We start from the raw sequence: 27,110 nt of genomic DNA, 5'->3' as shown, positions 1-27,110 counted from the left end.
CTTTGACCATTTGGCATTCCCTATATACCCCATGAGAAGAGTCAACAATATAAAGTGAGACAAGACCAAGAAGAAGAAGTCTATCCCTAATCATGGGCAACCAAAGACACCCATGAAAGGAAAGGAGGAGAGACAAGAAGTTTTTCATTGTGTGGTCAAAGGAGTCCCCTTTCAAATTAACTCCCTTTATTCCTTTAAGCTTGGTATTCCTAGCCCACCTCCTCTTTTTCATGCATTCTGCAATCCATGCAATGACCTAATGAGACAAGTTAAAACTTCATGTCCCTTAAAACTTATAATTAAGTTTTCAAATGGAAACCCTAATGATATCAATCTAAACATCTTCATCCTCATATCTCATAACATTAACACACCCAACTCCATATGAGGAGAAATATGTAAAGTTATATCTACAACCTTATCCTATTCTTTCAAGTGCCTTCGGAGCTACGTGATGGATGGAATCATTCATCTTCCTTCATTATGGGATGGAGAAGTTATTCTCATGGATCCTTATTGAAGATTGAACCCTATCTTTTGGAGACTATACAAGTTCTTCAGTGTGGAAGTATAATTGAGGTAGGAGTTCCCTTACTTTGGTGGTCATGGATTTGGAGTCCCATACCCTACCATGGCTAGGCCTTTGTGATCAAAGTTGTATTACTAACACTTTTGGAAGTGTTTTGTGTTAGACAGTGGTTCTTCTTTGATTCAATTACAAATAATCTAGTGTCTCTTGGCCAAATGGTAGAGCAGGGGTTGCAAGTTGCAAGTCCAATTCAATGCAAAAGGTTCATGAGGGTGCTTCACATTTCAGTGTGGGAGGAATATGATGACACCCAAAAGAAGCATAAAAACAAGGCATAAAAGAATCCAAGCATGCATCATATTTTTATTTTTTATCAAGAGAATAATACTACATTGTCACAAAATCACCAAAAATAGATTGAGATATGAGGGGGCCACATCCACATCCACATCCATCATAAATAAATGGTATACACAAAAGTGTTACGTGCATGCATTTGGAAAAGGGAAAGAATACTCAAAATTAAAGGCTAAAGGCCTTATAATATCAAATGTATCAAAAGAAATTCAAAGAAACAATAAAAATACGAAGGGGTGTGCTTTTTGGGAAAGAGGTGGGGTGGAGTGCACGAGTGGTTATGTGCCTCTTTTCCTTCCCTCTCTCTTCTCCAATCGCATATTCTCCTTTTGGTGGTGCCAAAAAATTTGTTCTCTCTCCTCTCTCCTCTGTCTTTTGTGTAGAAATTCCTATTTTCCCTTTTGTTCTTGCATAATGGTTGAAGCTATGGATGAAGATGATGAAGATAACAAATTTGTTTATTATTAAAAAAGAGATTTATGGTTTCTTTTCAGTTTTGAGATTACTGACAGAGCCATACACATAGATTTTGTGTGCTTTGTCCCTGGTTTTGTGGTTGATTATGTTCATGGGAGGGTTGATGTCATTCACCATGCAACGATAAATTATTAACCAGAATTGAAAGACACAAATTGAACAAGAAAGAAAGAAGAAACAAGAGAGAGAATAAATTGAGAAACCATACACAACACAAGATTGGATACAATCTCCTCCCATTTATGGGTGAGCACCTCCCCCATGTATGTATGTATAATATTTAATTAAGCTTTTGCGCTCAAAAGACATTGAAAGCATCCATTAATCTAAGATTGGATACAATCTCCTCCCATTTATAGGTGACCACCTCCCCCATGTATGTATGTATAATATTTAATTAAGCTTTTGCGCTTCAAAGACATTGAAAGCATCCATTAATCTAAGTTCTTGCTTTTCCTTTCCTTGCACTACTTGCCTTTGTGCAAACAAATCAAACACACTATTCCAAATAATTTTACAATAAAAAATAGTATTTCATCTCTTCTAATAAATACATTTATAAAAAAATCTATTGTCACATGCACACAAAGTCCTTGCTCTTACAAGCATATACAAAACGTAATGTTTTAGATAATATTTTTCCACGCTATGAATTACATAAATTTCACGTATTAAAATGTGCATTTTAAAATAATAATTCTATCTAAATCCACGTCAATATCTACTCACCACGATACAAAACACATTAGTATCCTCATATCTATTTGCTAGGCATAATGCAAATCATGAAAGAAATAAGAAAAGTCCATAATAAATAACATCAACTTATTTCCGTAGTATTCCCTAACATTCTAACCCGTATTAATCAAAATTAGGCTAATTAGTACTAATCAAATTAATATACTAGCAACTATAATTGAATTAATACTAATTGAATAATCGAATCAATATTAACTAACTAATCAACTACTAATGGAATTAGCTAACTACTAAATTAGTAAATAATCAAAATTTAATCAACTTAATACTAATTTAAATAAGTAAGCGCTTACTATACTTGAGTAATCGAATAATCAAATTAATTCATGAATTAAATGAATAATCACTCATCATATGAATTAATACAACTACACATACATTGTTTTGATTAGTCAATCGAATCAAGCTATTGAATAATCAACTTAGTTAATATACTTAATAATACTCTAATCAAGTAATAGCAGTTACGTCAAGACTACTATAATTAATTGAACTAACTACTATAATTGATATATCTACTTGAAGTAACTAATTGAATTAATAATCAATAACTAACTAACTATAATCAATCATCTAACTCAATATGAACCTAACTAAATGTAAGTCGATACTTAAGTATAATCGATAATGTAACTATTAACTTAATTAATACTCGATAAGTAACTATAAACTAGAATGACTATATACTAATCATCGATAACTCACTATAAACAATCTAACGAACACTAACTCTAATCCATACCAGCTCTAGTTGACAATCAAACTAACTATAATCGATGGTGGCCAGATGATTAGACCATCCTTCGTATGTTATTTTCTAGGAAAAATAGTACAAAGGTAGGCTGATCATAAATATAAATATTATTACTATTAGGCCGGGAAAAACGCGTGGTTCCTATCAGGCTGCCAAGTGGCATCCCGTTAACTCCTTAGTCCGGTTAACCTATTCGTCCGGCGCGCTGAGAGGTTTGTTCGGGGAAGGGCAGCATGGCAGGGGAGGTGCCCTTCGCGTAGTATATATTGTCGATGAAAGAAGATAGTTCCTATCCCTCTCTGCAGCAGGACCTGCAGCTGCTGAAAGACATCTTCAGCAAGCAGTAACAATTGGCCGCGCGTCCTGCACGCAATCAGCATCGCTCATCACACAATTAATATAACAAAGCTAGACTAGACTACTGCTCCGCGGCTGTTATCGCTGTATGCTATGGCCAGCTCTAGATTCAGTTTGCTGATGCTCACAATCTGCGTAGCGACAACATGGGTGGGATTGGCGGTAGGCTCCGATCCAGAGGCCACGACGGACTTCGTGTTGCCAGCTGGCACCAGCCAATCCGACATAGATGGCAGCTTCTTCACGTTCAAGGGCTTCCAAGGTGGTGCCAACGCGTCGGCGGGCATGTTTAAGCCGGTGAAGGCCTTCCAGGACCAGTTCCCGGCAGTGACGGGGCTGGGCATCTCCGCCGCCTTCCTGGAGTTCCCGGCGGGCTCCCTGAACCCGCCGCATACGCATCCACGCGCCACGGAGCTCCTGTTCGTGCTAGACGGCACCCTGCTGGTGGGCCTGGTGGACACCTCCAACAAGATGTACAACCAGACTTTGCAGAAGGGCGACCTGTTCGTGTTCCCCAAGGGCCTCGTCCACTTCCAGATGAACCCTGCCAGCTACGGCCCCTCCGCCCATGCCCTGGCTTCCTTCAGTTCTGCTAACCCTGGCACCAACTCCCTCCCCGGGATCCTCTTCGGCTCCGGCATTCCGTCCTCCATTCTCGCGCAGGCCTTCCAGGTCTCCTACTCCACTGTCTCCATGCTCCAGAGCCCCTTCCACAAGTGACTGATCGATTGGTATGTGCACTTACCGAATTGATTGCTCGGCCCACCGTGCTGAATACGGTTCCGACTGATCATACTCTGAAGCAACAACGAGACATTGTTCTGTCCGGCACACGATGCTATTGTTTTACTGATGCTATTGTTTCTTTGTAAATTTAGTAAGAAATGGGAAAGCTTCCTGAGTACGTCTTGGGTACGGACTATCTGCTTTGCGCGATCATCAACACCAGTGCGTACAACTTACTTACACTTTCTAGAATTTTGGTCAGTTCAGTCTAATAGATAGTGCTTACAATGGGCAAGCTGTCGAGCAATGAAATGACCGCGGTCGAGTCTCGACGTGTTAGATGTTTGGAGAGAGAGAGAGACAGAGAGAGAGAGAGAGAGAAAGAGAGAGGGAGAGACGGAGAGAGAGTTAACGACAATGAAATGGCCGCGGTCGAGTCTCGACGTGTTAGATGTTTGGAGAGAGAGAGAGAGAGAGAGAGAGAGAGAGAGTTAACGAAAAAAAGAGAGAGTTAACGAACCTTCTACAAACAATACTTGACAAACAGGCTGCTAATTGACAACATAGTGCAACCCATATGATACGTTAGTACGTGAAAAAAAGATATGTTTTTGGCCAGCCTAAATTGCTTAAACTCAAGTATATCTCAAGGATTGAAAGCATGCTTTAAGAAAGAGATGGCTTGCTTTGAAGATGAGTCTCCTCTTTTGTCCTATAAACCTCTCCATAAGGCATCTCCTAATATTGATTGCCATGCTTGGGACAATTTTTTAGCTACTTGAGAATGGGGAATGCTGATCTTTCTCCTAATGAGAAGAGTTTTATACCAAACATAGCTAGGGAGGCCAATATTCTTTTTGTCAAACTCCTCCAGCCACACCTTAAGAGTGAATGTCCAGGATTGAGAAGCATCAAACCTTTTAAGCACACCAAACATTAGTGAAGTAGCTTTAACACTAAGTTTAGGGACCCCTACTCCACCTTCCTATTCATTGCTAGTAACGTGATCCCAATGAATAGACCTCCGTCCTCTTTGTCCCTCTTCCTTATTCTAGAGAAAGCTAGCAAACAACCTCTCAACCTGACACCATGTTCGTTGACTAAAGTTTAGTATCATTGCAAGAGAGGTGGTAGAAGAAGCCATCATGACCTTTATAACAGTTGTTTTACCTAGAAAGGGGAAGGGTTTCCCTCTGGAAGCATCAACCTTGCTCTTAATCTCTGAGATCATCCAGTTTGTGCTTTGCTTCTTCATGAGGATACCAATCCCCAAAGGGTAGCCTAAGTACCTAAATGGTTGTCCCTACTTGATTATCTTGAAGCCAAGATCTAATATCCACTTGGGAGGCTCATCAAATCTCAAGGGCACTAATTCTATTTTGGCACTGCTGATAAAATACTTGAATAGTTCACAAAAATTATCATATACATTTAGGAATTCCTTCATAGACCGATCTTTTGTTTTCAGCGGATTAGAATTGTCATCTGCAAAGAACTAAGTGATAAAATGATTCCTCCTATGGATAGGGAGGCCGTTGATAAGCCCTTGGCTAATCTTCAAGTTCAAATTCCTTAAGTCAAGATCAGTGATAATTGCAAATAATAGGGGTCCAAGGGGCACCCCTACTTGCCAAAACAGGATTCGGCTTGAAAGAGCAAAGCACATGAACATGGCTAGAGATGGATACTAAGAGAGATGAGTGATTTTAGCATTAGAGAAAATCCACCATGCTTCCTTGTTTAGATATATCCTCTCTAGAAGGGATGCTCTCTCGTAATGCTTATTATGCCAAGTGAAGCTAGAGGAATTTCCACCATTAAATACTACTACAAAGTCTACCAACTCTTGGTTCAAAGTCATGCAAATTTTATCTCTTTGTGCGTAACGTTAAGGTAGAACCATGTGATTTGTCAGAATTGCACAAAGTCATGTTCCAATCACCCATAATTGTCGCATTATCTTTTAACATAAGTTTTTGCATTTCAACTCAAAGACTCGCTCTATCTACAGGTGCACTTGGACCATAAACTAAAGTAAGGAAGCATTTCTCAGTGCCAATCTCAATAGTGGCAACAAAAACAAGACTGCCATCACCTTTGAAAAAAATAAGAAGGGCTCAAAGTTTCTTTAACCACCACCATGGTTCCTCTCTTGTCTTGGATATAGCAATCACTAAATGAGATATGTCCTTTGCACTTGATTTATCTATAATCCTCTTTTGGTCCAAGTTTTACCTCTTGAAGTGCAAGTGCATCACGCTTTATGCTTCTTAGCAATGAGGTGCATGCTTTCTTTTTAACCAATGTAACCAATCTAGAAACATTCTAGGTGATCAATGTCAATTACAATATCCACCAATTAGTTATGATTAGGAGCATCCACCCCATCTTCACTAGCACTGTGCAAGACAACATAAATGGTCTTATCAACAAGTGGTTGATGAGCTAAGTTCTTAAGTGATTCTCTATTATTCTTGGGCGCGCCCCCTTAGACCCTATGGAAATGATATTTTCTTTATCATGCACCACATGCTTACTAACACTCAAGGGGAAAGTGAAAGACTCTGCACATGATGGGCTTTCTGAGTCTCAACACTATCAAATTTGGATTCTCCCTTTTCATCAAGTGACACTCAGGACCTCAAGAACATCACAGCTAGCTTAGAATTTTCTTTTAGTGTCACTGTAGCACTCTGCATCTTCCCTTATTCTACAGTGAGCAGAGTTTTCTTCTCAATGGCATCAGAGAGTCAATGACTTGAGTCTTCTTCTCTTCAGGCATAGTTTTACCCGAGCATTCTTTTACATGGTGACCAAGGCCTCTACAAATAAAGTTTGTATCTAGGAAAGAAGAAAATTAGACCTTGACCACTAGTTCTAGGCCATTAGGGTTGTCAACCTCCAAACACATTAGTGGTTTTCTTTTGCTTGTTCCAAAGTATTGATGCATGCTTCTTGGCCTTCATAGCTCCATTATTAGATGCAAGAGATGCAACATAAAGTGTTGTTTAGTGAGCGGTAATCGAAGATAAGCCTCTTTCACAACCCAAAAATAAGACATCAAGGAGTGCTGGCTAGGGAATTGACTTTGTTGAAAGATGACTCACAATGAAAATTCTTTAAAGTTTCTAGAACGCAACACAATTCACACACGAACAAAAACCAATAACTATGCCTCTTGTAACCTCAATAATACTCAAGGTAAAGTATCGGCAAGATCAAAATATTTAAACTTGACTCCGAAATAACAATCACATTCATACATCTTTGAAATTTGTTACACCAACTATGGCATCCGAGTTTCTACAAATTTGATTCAACAGAAACAAGTCTTCAAAGATTTGTTTGCGACCCTCCACTCACTTCTCTCTCACATGACACAAAGTTGAGTAACAAGGGAAGAGCAAGGGCCCCTCATTCATCACTCTCATTATGTAGAAAATTTTTCAAGCACATTTAATTGTTCTTTAAATGCTTTGCTTTCTCATAAAGCTTATAACACTTTTAACATTGAGAAACAACAAATAGCTCTATGAATTCTTTAGGCTTAGAGCTTTTCAAAAGCTTTTATTCAAGCTTTTTACACTTGGACATCGCCATCTTTCATCCGAATTTCCTTTCATGCTAATGATTTAGCATATCAATTCAAGGTTATCACCTCCCCCAACTCTATTCTGAACTAAGCACAGAATTCTCCAATATAGCAACCTATCTCCACATAGATTGTCTTCACTTGAGCTACTTTGAACTCAGTGTACCTCTTCTTCACATTTGGAGACACTTTCTATGTGTTGCTACCATTTGTGGCAAAAAATTATAGATATTGATTTGCACATACCAAAGATAAAGCTTACGAATTATTGCAATAGATTTAGGGCAAGCTACAAGTAGAGATTGACAATACTCTTGCAAATATTCTCTTTGAAATAGGTAATATTCCCTTTTTTATTACATCTTTAAGCTCCCTATCTTTAGCGCAAGCTCAAATAATCCATCCAGAGACCTCTCTCTCATTACCCTCGCCTCATCTTGCCCATCCATTTGGAAATAATATCTTATCTCACAGAAATAAACTTGAATCCACTTCAATTGCAATTGTTCAATCCTAGGAAGTGAAAAGCAAACTGCCATATCTCCTCTTTGTCTGCTTCTAAATCTCTGCCACCATGATCCTTAATATCACCATGTGTTCACTTGTGATCCTCTGATTTCATCATTTTTCAAACCATCACAACAATAAATGTACTCAAGTGGAATGATTGCCACCTTTGCTCCATTTAATGCATTCGACTAACTATTGCAGAAAATGTAAACTATTGTGACTACTTCTCATGCTCTCGTTCAAGAACTGCTCTCTTCTCTAGTGTCCATTGTTTGCACAATTGAAGTTTTGCTTCTATAGCTTGGCTAATGCCATCCAAGCACCCAATAATGACTATGACATTGACCAGATCTAGTTGGCCACTCTGATCCTTATTGTATTTTTACTATGACTAAATCATGTTGGTCTCATCAGTGCTAAGTATGATGAAGGGATCTCCCTCGTAGTTTCGGGAAAGGACTAAGGTAACTATATCTACACCATCATGAGTTTGCTTGATAACCACACTCTCTAGTGTTTGAAAACATGTAGCCATAGCTTACTTTCCCCTGGCCCCTGTCCGTGGCCCCCTCTCCCAATAGCATAGTCAACACTTTTGCGAGAAGATGCATATCAAAACTCTACAACATCCTCGTTTCACCATTGTAATTGAATGGTCCATCGACTATTATACTAACTAAAAGATTAAACCTTCCTTGGGTCTTAGCACTTGTATAAAGATGTTAGAATATCCTAGCAAGCTCCAACAATGCAACAACACCACTTTCATTGTTGTCACTACCTTCTGAAAAAATGTGAAGAGCATAGCCTTGTTGTTCCTCTGCCGATGCTAATACTCTAGCCTTCCATCGCTCAGCTAACTCACCATTGTTTTCTTAAAACTCCCCAACGGCTGGTCCTTTGCTAATTATTCTCATCACCATTGTCATTGTCTTTGTTGTCATCTTCATCATCATATTCTTCTTTCTCTTTCTTGGAAATATAATAATCATCCGCATAATCGATGCCGTCTTATTCTCAAATATTGCAATCAAAATGAAGCTAACAAGTGAGTGATCAATGATCCTTGCTCTATAATGTTGCTAGGTACACAACCCTTAAACTCACCTAACCACCTTTCCCACCCAACCATAGATTCCTAACTCGATGATGAACATCCCAACTCCCATGCATGCAAGAAACAATGTGTTCAATGAAGGTGCTCTCTCAAGTGCATGTGCATCTAAAATTGATTGCATATAACCGGAGCGGGCCTCATGCTGTGCTAGTGCTTAATGATGATACAAAACATGCATCAACCCAATCCATGGCATGGAAGTGTAAGCTAAGATCAAGCGACAATCACCGAGTACAATATAATCAACAAGTGCAACATGAAATATCTATGAATCCACAATCCTTGTGGTGTGCAAGAGTCTAGGCAAGAAAATATACATGTTTCAATATGTTCCACAGCTACTAAATAATATATAACTCCAATATGTCTACAAAAATCCAATATCAACCATGGCTATGAAGTTTCCACTCTCAAAAAATCTTTAAAAATTAACAAAAACAATTCCTAAGCTAAAACAACTTAGAAAATCTAACTATAAAATGACAAAACAAACAACCAGACAAAAAAATTAAGCTAACAAAAATCTAGCCTATCTATAATTTTTCTAGGGTTCTTAGTTTTCACAAAAACCACTTTGACACCTTCTTGCCAAGCATACCCACCAGAGTAATAATCTCACTATGAAGCCATATTAGAAGGCCAGGCTAACCCATACTAGGCACTCGAAGTGGAGAACCTCATCAAGATTAAACTTTGCCTTCCGTGCCATAGAATAAACAAGGTCTCCATTGAAATTGACTAGAGAGCCAAAAATAAAGTCCCTCTCGATGTTTGAAGAGATCATGATAAGAAAAAAAACCCAACAAACAATTTTGTACTCCATAAGAGACACCCTAGACCAAAGGTAGACTTAAATCACCTTGTGAACTCATCTTCCATGAGTGGTTTATCCATGAAATACAAATAGATCCCACATAATGCATATTATGCATATCATTGACAAATATGATAAATAGAAAAAGATATACATGCTCGCAACCATTCTTACAAGCCTCAATGGATTCCTTCCTCTTTTCATTGTGGAATGTATAATCTTCTCACATCTCATTCTTGATTCATCATAACCAACAAATATAGCTAAGACATAATCCATGCTGTGGAGGTGAGCATTAGCTCAACCGCCAAGACCCACGGATCGCTTATTGTTCAAGCATTTCAAGCGATCACTAATGGCTACCTCTCACATAGCCGACGTGCCATCCCTCTCTATGAGTGTAGTGAGATTACCTTTATGCTCGATCGATTTGCTTCCTCTCTCAAGCACTCCAATAGCTCATGGACCATGATTCTTGATGCAAGCTCAAGCATCCTCAAACCTCTACCTCCAAGCTCCATCCTCCATAGCCGCATGTGAGATGAGAGAAGAGAAGAGAAAAAGAAGGGAGGAGATGGAGGATGGCTTCAGCTCCAAGATCCCTCACCCTCACACACTCACTCGCTCACTTACTCACTCACAAACAAGTAACATAAGAGAAGAATAAGAGAAGAGAGAGAGAATCCACTTTTCCACACACCAAAGAATGAGCTCTCATTCATCTTTTGAACTTTATATACAAAGCCCTAAATCCCATTTGGATGGTCATCCCCTTTTTACATGGCCGGCCATAGCCTAGGCCCTTTTTTCCATTGCTCTCCTATCTTCTTAGCTTCCTTCCTACTGCCCATCCACCTTTACAATTTGCATGGGTCAGAGCCCGCTGCTCTTAAAATAAATCCAAGGTGCACCTTGTGCTCTTTTATGAAAGTATTGACTTGTGATTTTTCTTGTGCGCCTCTCCTTGATTTAGAACTTTTTCATACTTCTTATGTTTCCCAATTTTTCTTCGTGCACCTTCATCCTCCATTCCACTTTTGCCTTGGCCTTATCTTCTACTTCGGATTTTTTGATTTTCTTGATTCTTCACCTTGTTGGTTTGATGATTAACATTACCCCCCTCCTAGCTGAGTGCCAGCCCCATGGCACTTGTTAGTGGTGAGCAGGATGGTGATGTTGTGTCATGAAGGAAAATACATTGATATCTTTTGCACCTTAGTTCTATAGCATGTAAATTCCAGCCCTTGTAAATTCAGCCTTTTCCTATGTGAATAGCCCTTAACTTTGGAAATGGGGGTTAGAATAAAGATGGCAAGAGGCCAAGGGAAGACATCTTTTGGCTCATTCACTAAATTTGGTTGTCTACTCTCTTGAAGTTAGCTTCCTTCTTGCTAGTTCAAGCATTAGCCATGGTTGTCATGTATCTTGGAACCATCAACACTAATACATGGCAAGATGTCTTGATGCTATAGTTCTTTGTTATTTTCTTGTTGTTTTCATATCAGTTACAGCTTTAGTTAGATTTCCTTTCATGGTTGAATGCTTCATTACATTGGTATTAGAGCACTAGTAAGATCCTTTGTCAACAGTCATTTTCTTGTACTAGATCCAGTTTCATAGACTAGGGAGAGCAAACTGTAGCTAGATTGAGTGACAGGACTTGATTTCATCAAAATTGGAGTTATATTTGAAGGTCTGCTACAAACAGAGTTGAAGATGGATGTTCTTGGCACTACCCTGTGGAGAAATGGCAGGCTCCAATCAAATTAGCAGGTTGTGACCAAGATTTGGACCAAAATTTGGAGTAAGTGGGACAAACTAAGAGCTACAATAATTAGTGAATGTAAATGTGGGGTTACTTTTCAAGAAGTGAGGGTTTCTTCTCTTCCCTTCAAGCTTCCCTCAAGAATCCATGGCTATGGGCTGAACAAATCTCCTCTCTCCGACTTCTATCTTGCAAAAGGACTTGATAACTTCAATCCCCAGGTCTTGAGCTTCCATTTGAGTAGCTTGATAGCTACCTTTATGATTTTGTTTTGGCCGCCATAAACGAGTGTGTGCTGCGTGTGCTGCCGCGATCTGCGCCAACACACACTCCTGCATCACGTGAAGGAATTTTGGAGATTAAAAGCTCTATAGAGCTTATACTAAGCCTCTACTATATGTGGCATTTTGTTCTCGTCAAGCTTTAGCAATATTTCGTCCATCTTGGAGTTTCCCCTCTCTCAATAAACCCTAGGTATGACTGTTTTGGACAGCATCAAAGTTTCTCAAAATTTTTGAAGCAAATCAAAGGGATTTTTGTTGCAAATCATCCCTGAAGCACCCTCAAGTACTTGCCCTCAATTCTTCATCAACATTGGCCCGACATTGAAGGGATTAGAGCCAACATTGGTCAAGGCAAGGGAATGGACAGCATGTACCTTCAATGCCATTAGAAATTTGGCTTCTTCTTTAAAATCTTGACATCTATATTCTATATTGGAGCTCTCTTCATTGGTCATTCATGCTCTACAACAAGTAGAGAAGGATTTGGTCTACACCTACCATTCTTGAAGCTATTTGGAGCAATCATGGGAGTCTATGAAGTTGAGGCTTATTCATTGATGGAGCACTCTTGAATTTGGGCATTCTTGGATGAAATTGAAGAGGAGATCAAGCTCTATTTACTGATGTCAAGCACTATTGATGAGAGGCTACTTCATCCACAACAACACTCTTCTCCTACAAGCTAAAGAGGTACACTAATCATTTCTAATCTCTCTTTAAATCCTCTTGTTGAGCTTAGTCCAATTGTTGAAGAGGGATTAGATGATTAAGGAAGCCATTCAATCAATCAAATGCATTTCATCAAAGCTTATAGGGTTAGTGTAGTGATTGCTCATTGCATAATCTCTTCCATCAAACTGAATTAATCATTTCTAAATGACTCAAACTCTATCATAGTGATTAATCAATACCTATCCACTTCTATTCACTGAAGTAATCACTTCTTAGTGTTCCAATTCTCAATTTCTTTTGCCTAACCCTGACATTGATTGGTTGCCCTATTTGTTTCTTTGTCATAAGTAAATTCTACCCAATGGTAAGTGGAAAAAGATTTGTTAAGTAGTGAGTCCTTGTTGAGGTGATCCCGTACCCATTCTCATTTCAATTCCAACCTATTCTATTCAATTTCTTCCATATCATAAAAGGGCAATCAAAGTCTTCCCTATTCCATGCATTTCATGTTGATTTTTAGAGCCTAGCATTGAACTGCCATGTATATGCCCACGAGGAAAAGTGGATGCTGGGCGATTTGGTAGGAAAAAGAGAGGTGACCCTCCCCTACTGATGAGGACCCTGAAGGGGAGTGCAACCCGTCTCGAGAGGGAACTTTGCACACCCCGTGATTCTTGGATCCCATGCATTTAAAGTTTAGGTGCAGGTAAAAATCTTAAGACTCAAGAAATCAGCCTACAGCATGATGTATTTGGCAGTGGTTACTTGATGTATTGACAAATGCTTGGCAACCATTGAATGGGCAAATGTATGGAAGGCAAATGCATGGAAGAAAGATGTATGTCTCCTATGACAATGATACATTGGATCAGCATTGAAGTGTTGGGACAAAGTATGCAAGTAGGTCATCATTGATTTTGGCAGTCTACAATGGATTACTCAGTCATTTTGGTTATTTCAGAGAGTATTTTCATCTTGGGCAGATGTGTGGAGCACTCTTATAGGTTTATATGGCTAGTATATGCTTGAAATTGATGGTATAGGTCATTAAATGACTAGAACAGGGTATTCACTAGTTGCGCAAATTTTCAGACAGCGATAGTAAACTACCTATAAAATTTTCTGTACTTATCCACTTTCGACACTTGATAGCTTGTTTGAAAGGGGACTTCTCAAGCGTCAAGAAGAGCCAAAGAGTTTGTTATTCAGAGCTCTAGAACTCAAGATAATTGAGTTTTTCTTCTAATGTATATACAGGACAGAAATTGACTCATGGCAAGGAATAAGAAAAGAGACCCTGTTTTGGACACCATTAATGAAGAGATGAGAGAATACCAACATGAACGAAGTGAACATGATACTTCTCAAGAAGCTATATATCGTATGCACTATGAGAATGAAGAGATTGATGCAAGCTCCACTCATTCCCCTATCAATCAACCAAGGAATGGTGTTGAGATGTCTCATGCTTCTATGAACTCTAATAATCTACAACAACTCTCAAATGATATTAAAGACATGAAATCAGACCTTGATAGTATGAGGATGGATATTGACAAGCTAGTGGCTATCTTTAGTGAAAAGATGTTACCCATAGCTGATCCTAATGTCCCACATCCTCATTTGGCTAAAGAGCAACCCAAACCCTCTATTCCAAAGGTGGTAGGACAATTTGAGATTGGGGAATCATCAAAGGCTAAATATTTTACTTAGCCCACTTCGTTTCAACCCCAGCCCCATCAATCAAAGGCCTATTCTCAGCCACATGGGCAAGATCCACACAAGAGGGTTCAAGCAAACTCTAGACATGAGGAAGAAATCAACGATTTCAATTCATTTTACAAGCAATTTTATCCCCAACCAAATGTTGGTGGGTATGAACAAGGGCATGTGAATTGAGCCCCAAATTCCTATGGACAACCACAAGGGCATGTGAATTCAACCCCAAAATCCTATGGACAGCCACAACACAATTCTCATACTCAAATGCAGCCTAATAGGCCAAGCCCCTTATCCAATTATGGTTGGCCACAACAAAATAGTGGGCAGCAACCACCATTCAACACTTCTATGCATGGAAAACCTCAAGGGTACCATGGACAACCTCCCAATGTGAGCAACACCTATTTTTATCCTCAAGGACATTATTTCCAGCGACAAGGTTATGGTATGCAGTATGGACAGAAAACCCCATATGCACGAATTTGTAACTCTTTTGGGAAGTGGATAGCAACACCATAATGGGCAGCCACCTCAATATGAGAGAGAGTACAAAGAGAAAATAGTCATTTCAAATTTCAAAGGAGAGAATCCTTCACCCACGGAGTTGGAGGAGTGGTTTGACAAATTGGAGAAGTACTTTTCCCTTTATCCAAGGCCCGAAAATGCTAAAGTGAAATTTGCAGCCCTTTATTTAGAAGGCTATGCACATACTTGGTGGAGATATATGACAAGGATGGGACATGATTTCTTATCTTGGGACGCATTGAAGAATGCTATGATTGAAGTCTTTTTTTCCCCATCGAAAAGGAGCGCTTGGAGAAGAAATGATATGCCCTTGAGCAACGTGGTCTCTCAGTTAGAGAGTACTCAAATCAATTTTTAAACCTCTCAATGTATGTTCATGGAATTTCCGATAGTACCAAATTGAACAAATACATATTTGGTTTGGAATCTACCCTATCCTCCGAAGTTGGAGCCATGAATCCTACATCCTTGCAAGTTGCCATTCAAATTGGCTGAATGTTATGGGCAGAACTACAAGGGTTTTTTGCCAAAAACAGGGCATTCATTTTAGCCTACAAAGTTCCCAAAGACATCACGCTATTATGGGCATGTTAGAACTGATTTTCAGCATATTGGGAAGCCATGAAATGATTTCAGCAAATTAACCTACAGCAAGATACCAACTTTTCCCACTATTTATGGGCCAAAACAGAGTAATAATTTTAGATCCAATGCTGAAAGTAAATTTGATGGAAAGTGGACTGATATCAATGCCAAAATTTCAGCCCCTATCCAAGGCAAACATGTGTTCAATGACAAGCTCAAAGAAATGTATGCCGAAGGACTATGCTTCAAGTGTGGAGAGAAATGGTCATTCGACCATAAGTCCAAGTGCAAGGCTAAAAATTTGAAGGTTAGCATAGTCTTTGAGGATGATTCCGATGCTAAACCTATTGAAGGAAGTCTAGCACAACTTGAAGGCTCAACAACTCAAGAAGAGATGCATGAAAATGAAGAGAGTATCCATGATGAGTTTTATGACTCGATGGATGGTTTCCCTTTTGATTCGGGCGGTCATTACTTGGATGATTCGAGCAATCATTACTTGGATGATTCTTGGACTGATTTGCATCCCTCGCTATGTGCCACATCAAATGATGCATGGAGTGGTTCAAGAGGGGACAATACCCTATGCCTCAAAGGCCAAATCAAGGGAAGGACCGCTCATATACTCATTGATACGGGTAGCACACATAGCTTTATTAATTCCAAATCACTCAATGGGCTGAAATTGAATACTCATGATATGCGTACATCCCTCAAAATCCAAGTGGCAGATGGAGACTTTGAAAATAGCAATCAATGCTGTCCAAATGTGCCTATTAATCTTTCTCTGTTGTGCACTACATCAGTGAGTTTAATCGCATTAGAAATGGGTCCCATTGACATTATACTTGGTTGCAATTGGCTGAAATCTTTGGGTAGATTTACTATGGATCTCAACAAGATGGAAATGGGATTTCAATGGCGTGGACAGCAAGTAACTCTACATGGTGTTGAAAAGAAGAAAATGGAGGTGATTAGCCCTAAGAAGATAAAAAAGGAGATCAATGCAAAGGCATGTATGCTCACTATCCTTCTTTCCAAGGTTGATGGGGATTAGCCCTCTTCTTCTACCAATGACATAGATCCATGTCTTTGCAAGTTACTTAAGGATTATGATGATATTTTTTAGCCACCTACTTCTCTTTCTCCTAAAAGAGAAGTGGATCATCCTATAGACTTGTTGCCCAACACCAAGCCCATTAACAAAACACCATATTGTCTCTCCAAAGTGGAAAGAGAAGAGGTAGAGCGTCAAGTGAAAGAGCTATTAAGAAATGGGTCTCATCAAGGCAAGCCAATCGCCTTTTGCCTCTCCGGTCCTTCTTGCAAAGAAGAATGATGGCTCTTTTCGCATGTGTATCGACTACCGTGATCTTAACAAGGTCACTATCAAGAATAGGTATCCAATACCTAGAAAAGATGACCGCTTGGATGAATTGAAGGATGCTAAGGTATTCTCCAAGATTGACTTGCGATCGGGGTATCATTAGATACGCACGAAGGAAGGGGATGAGTTTAAAATGGCCTTAGGATGGAAAGAGGCCTCTATCAATTTATGGTTATGCCTTTTGGTTTATCCAATGCCGCGACTACATTCCAATCTCTCATGAACAAGATACTTCAACCCTTGCTATTTCGAATAGTTTTGGTGTTCTTTGATGACATTTTGATCTATAGCAAGAGCAAAGAGGACCATTTGCAGCATGTAAAAGAGGTCATTGACATATTGAGGAAGCACAAACTATTTGCTAGGGCAACTAAGTGCTCATTCATGACAAAGGAAGTTTAACACCTAGGCCACATAGTGGTAGAAGATGGAATCAAAGTGGATCCTAAGAAGGTGCAATGCGTCAAAGAATGGCCTACTCCAACTAATGTCACTTCTCTAAGAGGTTTCTTGGGTTATTTTCCTTCTACCGTCCGTTTATGAAGAATTATGCTCATATTGCAGTCCCTCTTACCGATTGTCTGAAAAAAAAGGCCTTCTTTTGGGACGATGCTTATTTCAGCACCTATACTAGTTTGCCCTGATTTTTCTAAAACTTTTACCATCTATGCGGATGTTAGTGGTATGTAATATTTCTGCATGAAATATTAATATGACTATAAAACCCACACATCTTGCACAAAATTAGTATAAAATAATCCCCGCGTTCAATAATGTCACTAGCCAAGTGTTCCCTTCGTGCACCATGTTAAATTCCAGCTCCGCATTTTGTGCAAACTAAGGCCGAGCTTGCACTACAACAAAAAGGCTCCATAGACGCGTCTATTTCTGCATCTACAAAATCGTGTCGGGCGCGTTTATTAACGCGTCTATTTCTGCATCTACAAAATCGTGTCTAAAAGCACGCTTATGATCAGAGTTACACGCACAGTTAGACGCGCGTATAAACGTGCTACGTAAATATATAATCATATTTATAAAAAAGTGGATATATTCATATTGTGCGTCTATATACGTGTGTATCTACACATCTAAAATCGCGTTTACTCTGAAAGTTTTTGATGAGAATAGATGCGCATTTATCCTGCAATTTAGACACGCAAATAAACGCGCAAAACAGAGGTATGAAAGAAAAACCAGAGAGCATGTGGCTTTGCAAGCCACATGCTCTCTGGTTTTTTTCCCCCATTAACATCAAATTGTATACTTAGGGAAAACAGAGAAAGATTATTTCGAAGATTGGATACTGAAAACAAAATAATGTATGTAGCACACGAAATTTCATAAATATAGATGAAACATTTTTACATTATGAGTTCTAGTGCTTGTGACGTCATGGTCGCAAGCACTAGCTGAAAGTAATACATATCAAAAATGAAAATTACAAGCCAAGGGGAGGCATGCATGCATGTGGCTCCTCTATATGTCCTCAGAAGAGGCATCATCATCGCTACCACCATCGCTGCCTGTGCTGCTGCCGTTGCTACCACCACTACTGCTAGTCCCCCCTTTGCTATCCTCAACTACATCAGGGTTTGCCTACACAAAGGATTAAAGTATATAAATACCATTACAAACAATAAATTAGAGTTATCTATACTTTTCATGTAAAAACTAAAACATACCTCTTCTGGTGGTGAAATCCTCATGGCACGATTATATTGCTCCTCCGTGATGAGTCCCTCCTCGTAGAAATGCTGCCAATTGGACGCCCGGTTATGACCTCGATGGTACCCTACCTCTCTAGGAGTAGGCATCCTACCAACGATATGGAACTACAAAACAATTTGAACATACAAAGTATTAAAACACACTACATAATGAAGTGAAACAAATTAAAAAATTTAATTTAAAAAAAGAAATCAAATAATACTTACAAACTCAGCCTCCCATGACTCCCTGCCACCCGATCCATAATGCGATGATCCCATGGTTGCCATCTGAATACGTCGCACCTCTGCATGCTGGCGACTTGTCATTTTCTCCGTTGCTCTCTTCTTGGCCTCTTTCCACTCCTTGCGGTGGCAATTGGGTGGTTGGCCATATCCAGGGTGCCCCTGCTCTTGTCTCCGCAATGACTCCTTGGCGCGCGTCATAAGGTGATACCTCTTGTTATGAAGCGCGTCTCTCACCTTTGACCGTCCCCAATCATCTGCGAATCGTGAATTCTCAGGATTAGGGTATCTTTTATGTACTGCCCGCATCACCTCTTGCCACAAACCATTTTTTTGGTGCTTGAAGGGAATCATACAATCTTTGTATGTGGCATGCACAACACTCCTCAATTAGGCTATCACTTCCCTCCCCTCGAAGTCATGCAAGATACCACCAACATCAGTGATAGAGTAGTACATTTGTGGAGGCTCACCTCTCCCATTTTCTGGTGAGGGTGATCGAGAGCCACCACCTAGGCAACCCCCACAAAGCCCTCGACCTCCTCCTCCTCCCGCACCACTCTCCCTCCTCCCTCGATGTACACTACCCTCTACCTCACTCAATACATGTGCCTCTACAGATGTACGTGCTTCGGCTGATCCATGTACCTCAGCTGATCCTGTGTAGGCAAAGATGTGATAGGTGTCCCAGACATCACACTGAAAACCTCATCTGCAATGGGAGGGTGACCAAGATAATTGGTCATCTCCCCCATGAATTGATCCTTGTTGAATGGGGTGGTCGAGGATCCAGGATTCCACATCTACACAAGAAAAATCATATTACCCTATGTAGATAAAACATATTACATATAGCGTCTATACTTGCGTCTCTGTGCGCATCTATACCTACGTCTCTGTGGGCGTCTGTCAGCGCGTGTATCCTCGCGTGTACACTGCAGAGCACACACGCCTGCACATGGCTCAAAGACGTTTCCCCAGAGAAACGTTTTTCGCGTCTATATTTGCGTCTACATTGAGATGTAGATGTGCTATCAGACGCATTTGGTCGGCGGATTTTAGCGGACGACCGCCATTATTGATTTACAAAATGCAATACATAATGGAATCACAAATCCTAAATACATAGACAGAGCAGAGATAGGAAGATAGAAAGAAAGAGAGAGAGAGAGAGAGTCACCTTGGGTGTTTGGTGTGGCGAGTGGTGGCGCTTCTTCCTTCTCCTTCTTCCTCTCCTTGGTAAGTTACCCTCCCTTGATGCTTGCTTCCTTGCTTGCTACTTCTTCTTGTTCTCCTCTCTCTTATTCTCTCTTTCTTCCTCTCCTTGGCTTTCCTTTTTCCCTTCTTGTGTGTTTGAAATGAAAGAAGAGGTGAGTCATGAGGAGGTGAGGCATGAAGAGACTAGGTGAGGCATGAAGAGACTGCATGTCAGCCAAACTCAAGCTTCAGAACCGCAAAAAACATAGAAAAGGAAAGGCATAGTTTGAAAAGAAATGATTTAAGTATGATTTGAATTTTGACGTGTGCGTCTATTTTTGCGTGTATAAGCGCGTCTATTTGCACGGATATATAGACGCAAAAGTCGTGTCTATTTACACGCACGTGTACACGCGCTTATAGACGCTGCAATAGACGCGTCCGACTTTGCGCGTCTATGCCTCGTTTCTGTTGTAGTGTTGAAGACCGCAAAGCCACGTGAGAACACCCTTCTTGGAAAATAGGGGCAATTGGATAATGGGTATAATTTAGGCCAATTTTTTAATTATTAATTACCCCTCCCCTCAGCCAATGCATGGCAGGGGGAGAGGGAGTGTGTGGAGGAGTTAGTTATGTGGAGAGAGGGAGTGTGGGGCATGGGAGCATGAGGGGGGAGGCATGCACAGGCCACGTGTGTGGCTACCTCTCCCCCCCCTTAGGCTATATGACCCCCCCTGTGGCACGAAGGGAAGAAGGAGGAGCCAAAGGTTGCAGTGTTGTTGATGAACGAAGGGAAAAAAGAGGATTTGGAGTGCCGTGCTGACGCCGTGTTGCAGCCGCCAAAATCTGTCACCCTGCTGCGCCACAGTCCACCTACAGCCCCAGGCTGCCGCCCATACTCCCTGCCATCATCGCCATCAATCATTACCGCCCCCTCCACCTGATTCTAATTGAAACATAAGATTTTTGGAAGCTTCTTTAGAAGCTTCTAAGGTTGGGCTCCCATAAGCACTGTTTCCACGAGCTTTCCCGGGGTCTTAAAACCAACACCATGTAAAGGGGTATTCTTGTGTAAAAGAGAAGTAAACAGATTTTGAGGCTATTTGCCAAAGCTCGGAGGGAATTTAGAGATCGTGTAAAGTGTGAGGACAAACCCTGGAGTCCAAATCCTCTACGTCTACAATGGCTCCAAAGCCAAAGTCGCAAGGCACACGCTCGGAGGTCTCTTCCCCAAGCATATGCGTGGACATTCCCACGAGCCCTCAAGCCCAGGTTCCATGAGTTTAATTCCACGTAAAAGAAATGCATTTAGGCATGCTTAACTCCATAGAAAGAATGCATTTATGCTTGTCGTTAATTCATGTGGTAAAGATAAATGCACATTTGAGAAATTATCTCCTTGAACGATGGACAAGGGTTGGTGCATATCATGCAATTGGGTTGCTTGCATTTCCAAAGTTATGAATAATATAAACTACTTATTCATCTTAGAAGCTTAGTAGCATGTTGCCTTTTCGTGCATTTCAAAGTGACAAGCCTAAACACATATTACTTAGGGTTAAAAGATGAAATTGTTAAGTGCGTCTTTGATTGGCCGTGGAAAGAATAAGCGTATCTTGCATTTAGTCAACAACTTCCTTGTTGTGATTCGCATGAGGAAAATTTGTTAACATCCGTTAGATGTTGTCTGAAGAATTGCGTAGCATGGAATTGAAACCATGGACTTGCAAGTTGCATGCAAAGATGCTTGTGGAATGGATTAAGTCAACATTAGTCTTATAATATTTGTCTTGCATGAACTTCATTAACGATGTTGTATTTAAAAAAGGTTGCATGTCATATCAAAGCATGAAATTCAATTGCATTAAATGAAAGGTTGTAGGCATAGTTCCTTGATGTAAATCTTTGTAGGTTTTATGTAAATTGTCATTTGTCATGACTTTAGCAAGAAAAGAAAAAGGTTATTGCAAACCTTATAGTACATAGAGATAACGAATCTCATATTTACACATATTGTGATGTCTTGCAACTATTTACATCTTTAGAACAAGTTTAGCATCTCTAAGAAGAGATTGTTACTTGTCGCAAGACAAGTAGACCAATTTGACTAGATCACTTGTAAGGGTATAACCCTCAAGGGATTCATATAAGCATAGCTAGTTAGTACAATGAACACCTCAAAGTGCTAGCTAGGGTTTAGCACGTTAGAAATTCTGTCTAGTATTGCACTTGGACGTCAAGTCGAGAGCTTCAAACCCAAAGGTCCTACCCAGATTCATGGAATGTTTGGGTTAATTGGATGCTCTAGGGTTTTTACCCTAAGGATCAAATGATCTAATACTAAAATTTGTGAAAGATGCGGGATCTAGAGCATGACAAAACCGGAAGCTATGGAGGATGAAATGAGAAGTGTGGACTCATGATGGAGAAGACAAAGACACTGTTTGTTACACAAGTGAATTAGGTTCCAAGATTGAGACTTGGACTCATAAACACAATCTTGTGTATGTGGACAATGACATTGACACTTCACTGATAAGAAAAGAGTACTATCATTGCATTAAGAAAGGAAGCAAGTACAATGCTTTATAGGAAAGTAGGAAACTGCAGTAGGCACCATTGTGCATATGGGATAAGTTAGCCTGCATATCCTTGACCCTGAAGCTCCATACAAAGAGGCTGTTTAGTGAGTGTGATTGCTGATTCTCAACACCCCTCCTCAATCACAACTAGAAAGGCACAAAGTGTGTAGAGGCTGTAATGAGAACCACCTGCAAAGTGTGGGCATACCACAAACATGGCAAAACACCAGAGACTATCGCAGAAAAGGCTAAGTGTGGGTACCATAAACATGGTGGACATCCAGAGGCTGTAACAGGGGCCTCACAAAGTGTACAGGGACTGTAATGCCAAGTTACATAAGGAGTTTACAAAGCTTATGGTAGGAAGCATTAGGGCAAGGAAAATACAAGGCTATTAAAACAGTCTATCAAAATTATGAGAGTACAAGGACTGATGAGTCTTGTCCTTCCGATCCTGGTGGTCTTCATCTTCATCTTCTTCTTCCTTTGCTCCATTTTCTTCTTCTTCTTTGACTGTGACTAGATAGGCCTTTTGGGATCTCTTTCTTGCGTGGCAAAACTTCTCGGTGTGTCTGGTCCTTTTGCAGAAGTCACAGAAGAGCTGATCCTTCTTGCCTTTGTACCTGTTGCCAACATATAATGCATGCTCATCTCTAGAGGTACTTGGTTCTTCCTTAGTTTTTAGCTTCTTTTCTTCTTCTAACAGTGATGCCTGGATATCAACAAGTTCAGGATTTGGCATGTTGATTAAAGTTGTTGATACATTATTATATTCAGGAGGCAAGCTTTTAAGTAGAACATCGATGCAAACATCTTCATCCATTTTAATGTTGATTCCTACAAGTTGGGTTAGGAGTCCTTCCATATAATTAAGATGTGTGGCAAGTGATGTGCTGGACTTCATTTCAAGCCTGAAGAACTCAATCAGGAGACCATACTTGGATGATTTAGATTGTGCACCGAACAGGGTGTCAAGTCTTTTCCATGTATCCTGTGAGGTCTCACAGTTATCCACATGGTGGATATAACTGTCGTCTAGCTCCAGTTTGATAATGGCCTGGGCATCATTCTTTTGCCAAGTAGTTGCAAGGTCCGCGTCCCAAGGTTTCTTCTCTTTGCCATTTGTGATGGCCTAGAGACCCTTTTTCATCAAGATAAGCTTGATGCGGGTTTGCCAGGTGTGGAACCCGACTCCTTTGAATGGAGCATTTGGAGAGTCTTTTCCCATGTTAGACTTACGGGAACAGTAGCAAATCAACTTCAGACTTATTATATTTGAGCAGCAGAAGAGTTGGTTGAGAGACACAAGTGCTAAAAAACACTAACTGAGTGTCAATGAATACCAAATCTGCAAAAGTCTTTTACTCTTTTAAAATCCAAGTGATCTTCCCCTTCTTGATTTGATGCTGATACCTTCAAATCTGAGTGACAGTACTTTAATGAACTTCAGAGAGTATTGCTCAGTGATTAAAATCACTGTTGATAACTTCAGTGAGAGAAACAGTGAGAAATGTCAGAATTTTGAAGCATTGGCTATGGCTTCTGCATTAGGGTTTCTCGGGGTAGCCTGGTTTTTTGCTGATTGCAGGAGCTACAGTGGATCATTTTCAAAAAATTTTATATGTCTAGGAAGCTGACTTCATGGGCTATCAAAGCCCCATGATAATCGTCAACATCGTGGACTGTATACAGCACACAGGCAGCTCGAACGTAAGCAGGCACAGTTCTAACAGATTTCCGCGATTTTTCGCAATGCTGGAGCTAGGGCGCATTAATGCAGTCGATTTTTGTGCCAGGATGAATCTCCTTGAGTAGAGAAACAACTCCCTAGAAGAAATCGTGGGCTGAAATGGCTTGATTGAGGAGTTATTGAAGCTCCAAGTAAGGTAGGTCCTATCTGGCTATGGCAGACACAGAGTAGAGATTGAGGATTTTCACAATGCTGAGCTCCAGATGGTCCAATGTCCTGGATTGATGTGATACATGGAAGCTTTGTGAGTTGGGGAATACTTTTCCAGAAGGAAGCTCCAAGAGATTTGACCTGTGGAGTGAGATATAAGCAGCTCAATCTGACAGGGTGCTGCTGGCTATGGCTGCCATGGAAGCTTCAGTGAGAGTAGAGTTGGGAGATGAAGTCATGAGCTGACATTGAGCTAGACTGAGGTTGAAAGAAATCAAGAGAGGCTAGAGAAGCAATGCCATGCCCAACTGGGCTCTGATACCATGTGAAAGATGCGGGGTCTAGAGCATGGCAAAACCGAAAGCTATGGAGGATGAAATGAGAAGTGTGGACTCATGATGGAGAAGACAAAGACATTGTTTGTTACACAAGTGAATTAGGTTCCAAGATTGAGACTTGGACTCATAAACACAATCTTGTGTATGTGGACAATGACATTGACACTTCACTGATAAGAAAAGAGTACTATCATTGCATTAAGAAAGGAAGCAAGTACAATGCTTTATAGGAAAGTAGGAAACTGCAGTAGGCACCATTGTGCATATGGGATAAGTTAGCCTGCATATCCTTGACCCTGAAGCTCCATACAAAGAGGCTGTTTAGTGAGTGTGATTACTGATTCTCAAAAAAATTTTGATTGAGCCTAGAAACCCTAGGCCCAAACGCTATTGGCCTAGCAAGGTTAGCGTTGGGTTGGGTAAGAAGACACCCCAAACCCTACATCTTGACTAAACAAATTCCTTAACCAAGAAACGCCGTTGATGGGTGAAATGATCCCAAAAGTTAGATGCAATACTTGTGCAACAAGTTGCAACATTGCATGGCTTTGTGGTTTAACCACAAGATAGATTTACCACTCCTTGGAATAAGGTTGGCAGGTTCTAGCGCAAGTCTAACTTGCAAGAAGATGAGTAGACATCCTGTTACATCACCTTTCTTGGGCTAATTTACCAAGTTAAGGGATGTTATGTATTGCTTAGTAAGCAAAGGATCAATCAAGTTAGAGCGACATGGTTGCCAGCACTTACTCTCTTTACTTAAGAAACCTAAGGTATTGGTTAATTTGGGTTGACATGGTATGACCGTAACCCAAGGATAACAGGGTAAACAAACAAACCCTTGGGGATCTTGCCAAGTCGCAATTGATCCTGGATCGAATGCTAGACGCATTTAGAGAAAAGGATTCACTCCTGCGCAGTTGGCCAAATAAAACAACCACTGGATTGATTGTGTTTGTACAGTTCAGGAGCACTATTTGTATTGCTTTGCTCAAAGAATCTAAGGATGGAAAATTAAATAATGCTTCAAGTTGAAGTCTTGGAGGGAGAGGCAGCATCAGTTACTCCCGATTTTCTGCCTGACCCTAACCAAGGAGGTTGTTAGGCGTGCCGGGAACGTGGACTGAACCCGCCGCGAGAGGTATCTTCATTGGGTGCTACTTGGAGTAAGAGGACGCTTGGGTGCCAGGGGGGGCTTTGGTCCTAAATCCCTTGCCTTCCATCCAAACCTTGCACAAGAGGCCGACGTGACTCGCAATTGGATCTCGAGGCCTGCATACTAGTATACGAGCAGAATCTTGGATTAGTAATCCCTGTGGATTGCTAGATTGCCTTCGGGAGGATTATGGATTAGTACGTGTTAGATTATTATGATGTATTCCAAAGCCTGATTAATAAGATAACCTATTGAAAAGGAACTTGTTTGACATTGTTTTTCTATGTCAGTGCTAAGATTACATGAAGGAACCAATGACCAATTGGCTAATTAAGGAAGCTGTTCTATGCATGTCGAGCTAAATGTGGTAGGTAATTAGACAACTAAAGCAAACCGAGGAAAGTGCGATGGATGTGGCAATGGGTTTGTCCTACGGATGGGTGGTCCTGGTTGGCCGGAAACTTTTCTCAAATGAAATCGACAGAGCAGGGAACTTTTATCGAAGTAAATGAATAGCGAGGAACGTTGACCTAGAGTCTAGATTACTAGAATCTCAATTTATGTTGTTTTAGGGGAACGGAATGGGACTATGTCTTATGGGCAAAGAGGTTGAGCTTTGCATCCCTATCGTTTCCCATTCTCCTTGAACCAAGTGCAGCATGAATCCGCTTCAACCCTGATGTTTCTGCGTAAACTAGTTCGCCTAGGGTTCGACGCTAGCTACAATTCTAGGAATTTGACCACTAGGAGAACCTTGATTCACGTCGGTCCTAAGTGGGAATGACTGAATGTTTCTGCTTCATGGCAGACTCAGGAGAACCTAGATCGAAAACCTCGTAACATTCCATGGAAGTGTCGGGCGGCACTTTCTAGACTCTCTTCCCGAAGGGCTGCTAAGACATGTCCTGAAAGGGAACAGGTGCACACATTACAGTTGGTATCAGAGCGAACCAAAGAAGGATCTGTCTTTATAAGAAAACTTAATTGTAATATTCCTGCTGAAAATATTATGAGGCCGTGTGAAGTCTCAGGCAAATGATCATGCCGGCA

The 27,110-nt window shown here is 40.5% G+C and overlaps 1 protein-coding gene across 1 annotated transcript; it reads left to right on the top strand.

The window, feature by feature from the left end:
- The first annotated feature begins 3,167 nt into the window (after positions 1 to 3,167).
- LOC148012726 (putative germin-like protein 9-2) lies at positions 3,168 to 4,397 on the top strand. Its single transcript, XM_087669229.1, has one exon. It carries the CDS (start codon positions 3,327 to 3,329, stop codon positions 3,951 to 3,953), a length of 627 nt encoding a protein of 208 aa, XP_087525355.1. The 5' UTR covers positions 3,168 to 3,326; the 3' UTR covers positions 3,954 to 4,397.
- The last annotated feature ends 22,713 nt before the right edge of the window (positions 4,398 to 27,110 follow it).

Source organism: Lygodium microphyllum, chromosome 27 (assembly GCF_053477565.2).
Source record: "Lygodium microphyllum isolate KBCC chromosome 27, Lygodium_microphyllum_v1.1.10, whole genome shotgun sequence".
Classification (NCBI taxonomy): domain Eukaryota; kingdom Viridiplantae; phylum Streptophyta; class Polypodiopsida; order Schizaeales; family Lygodiaceae; genus Lygodium; species Lygodium microphyllum.
Note: the sequence above shows the minus strand (reverse complement) of the source record. Positions and strands in the feature narration are given on the sequence as shown.

Excerpts from the sequence above, each read along its gene's own strand:
- LOC148012726 (XM_087669229.1), top strand. The coding sequence starts at position 3,327 with ATGGCCAGCTCTAGATTCAGTTTGCTGATGCTCACAATCTGCGTAGCG.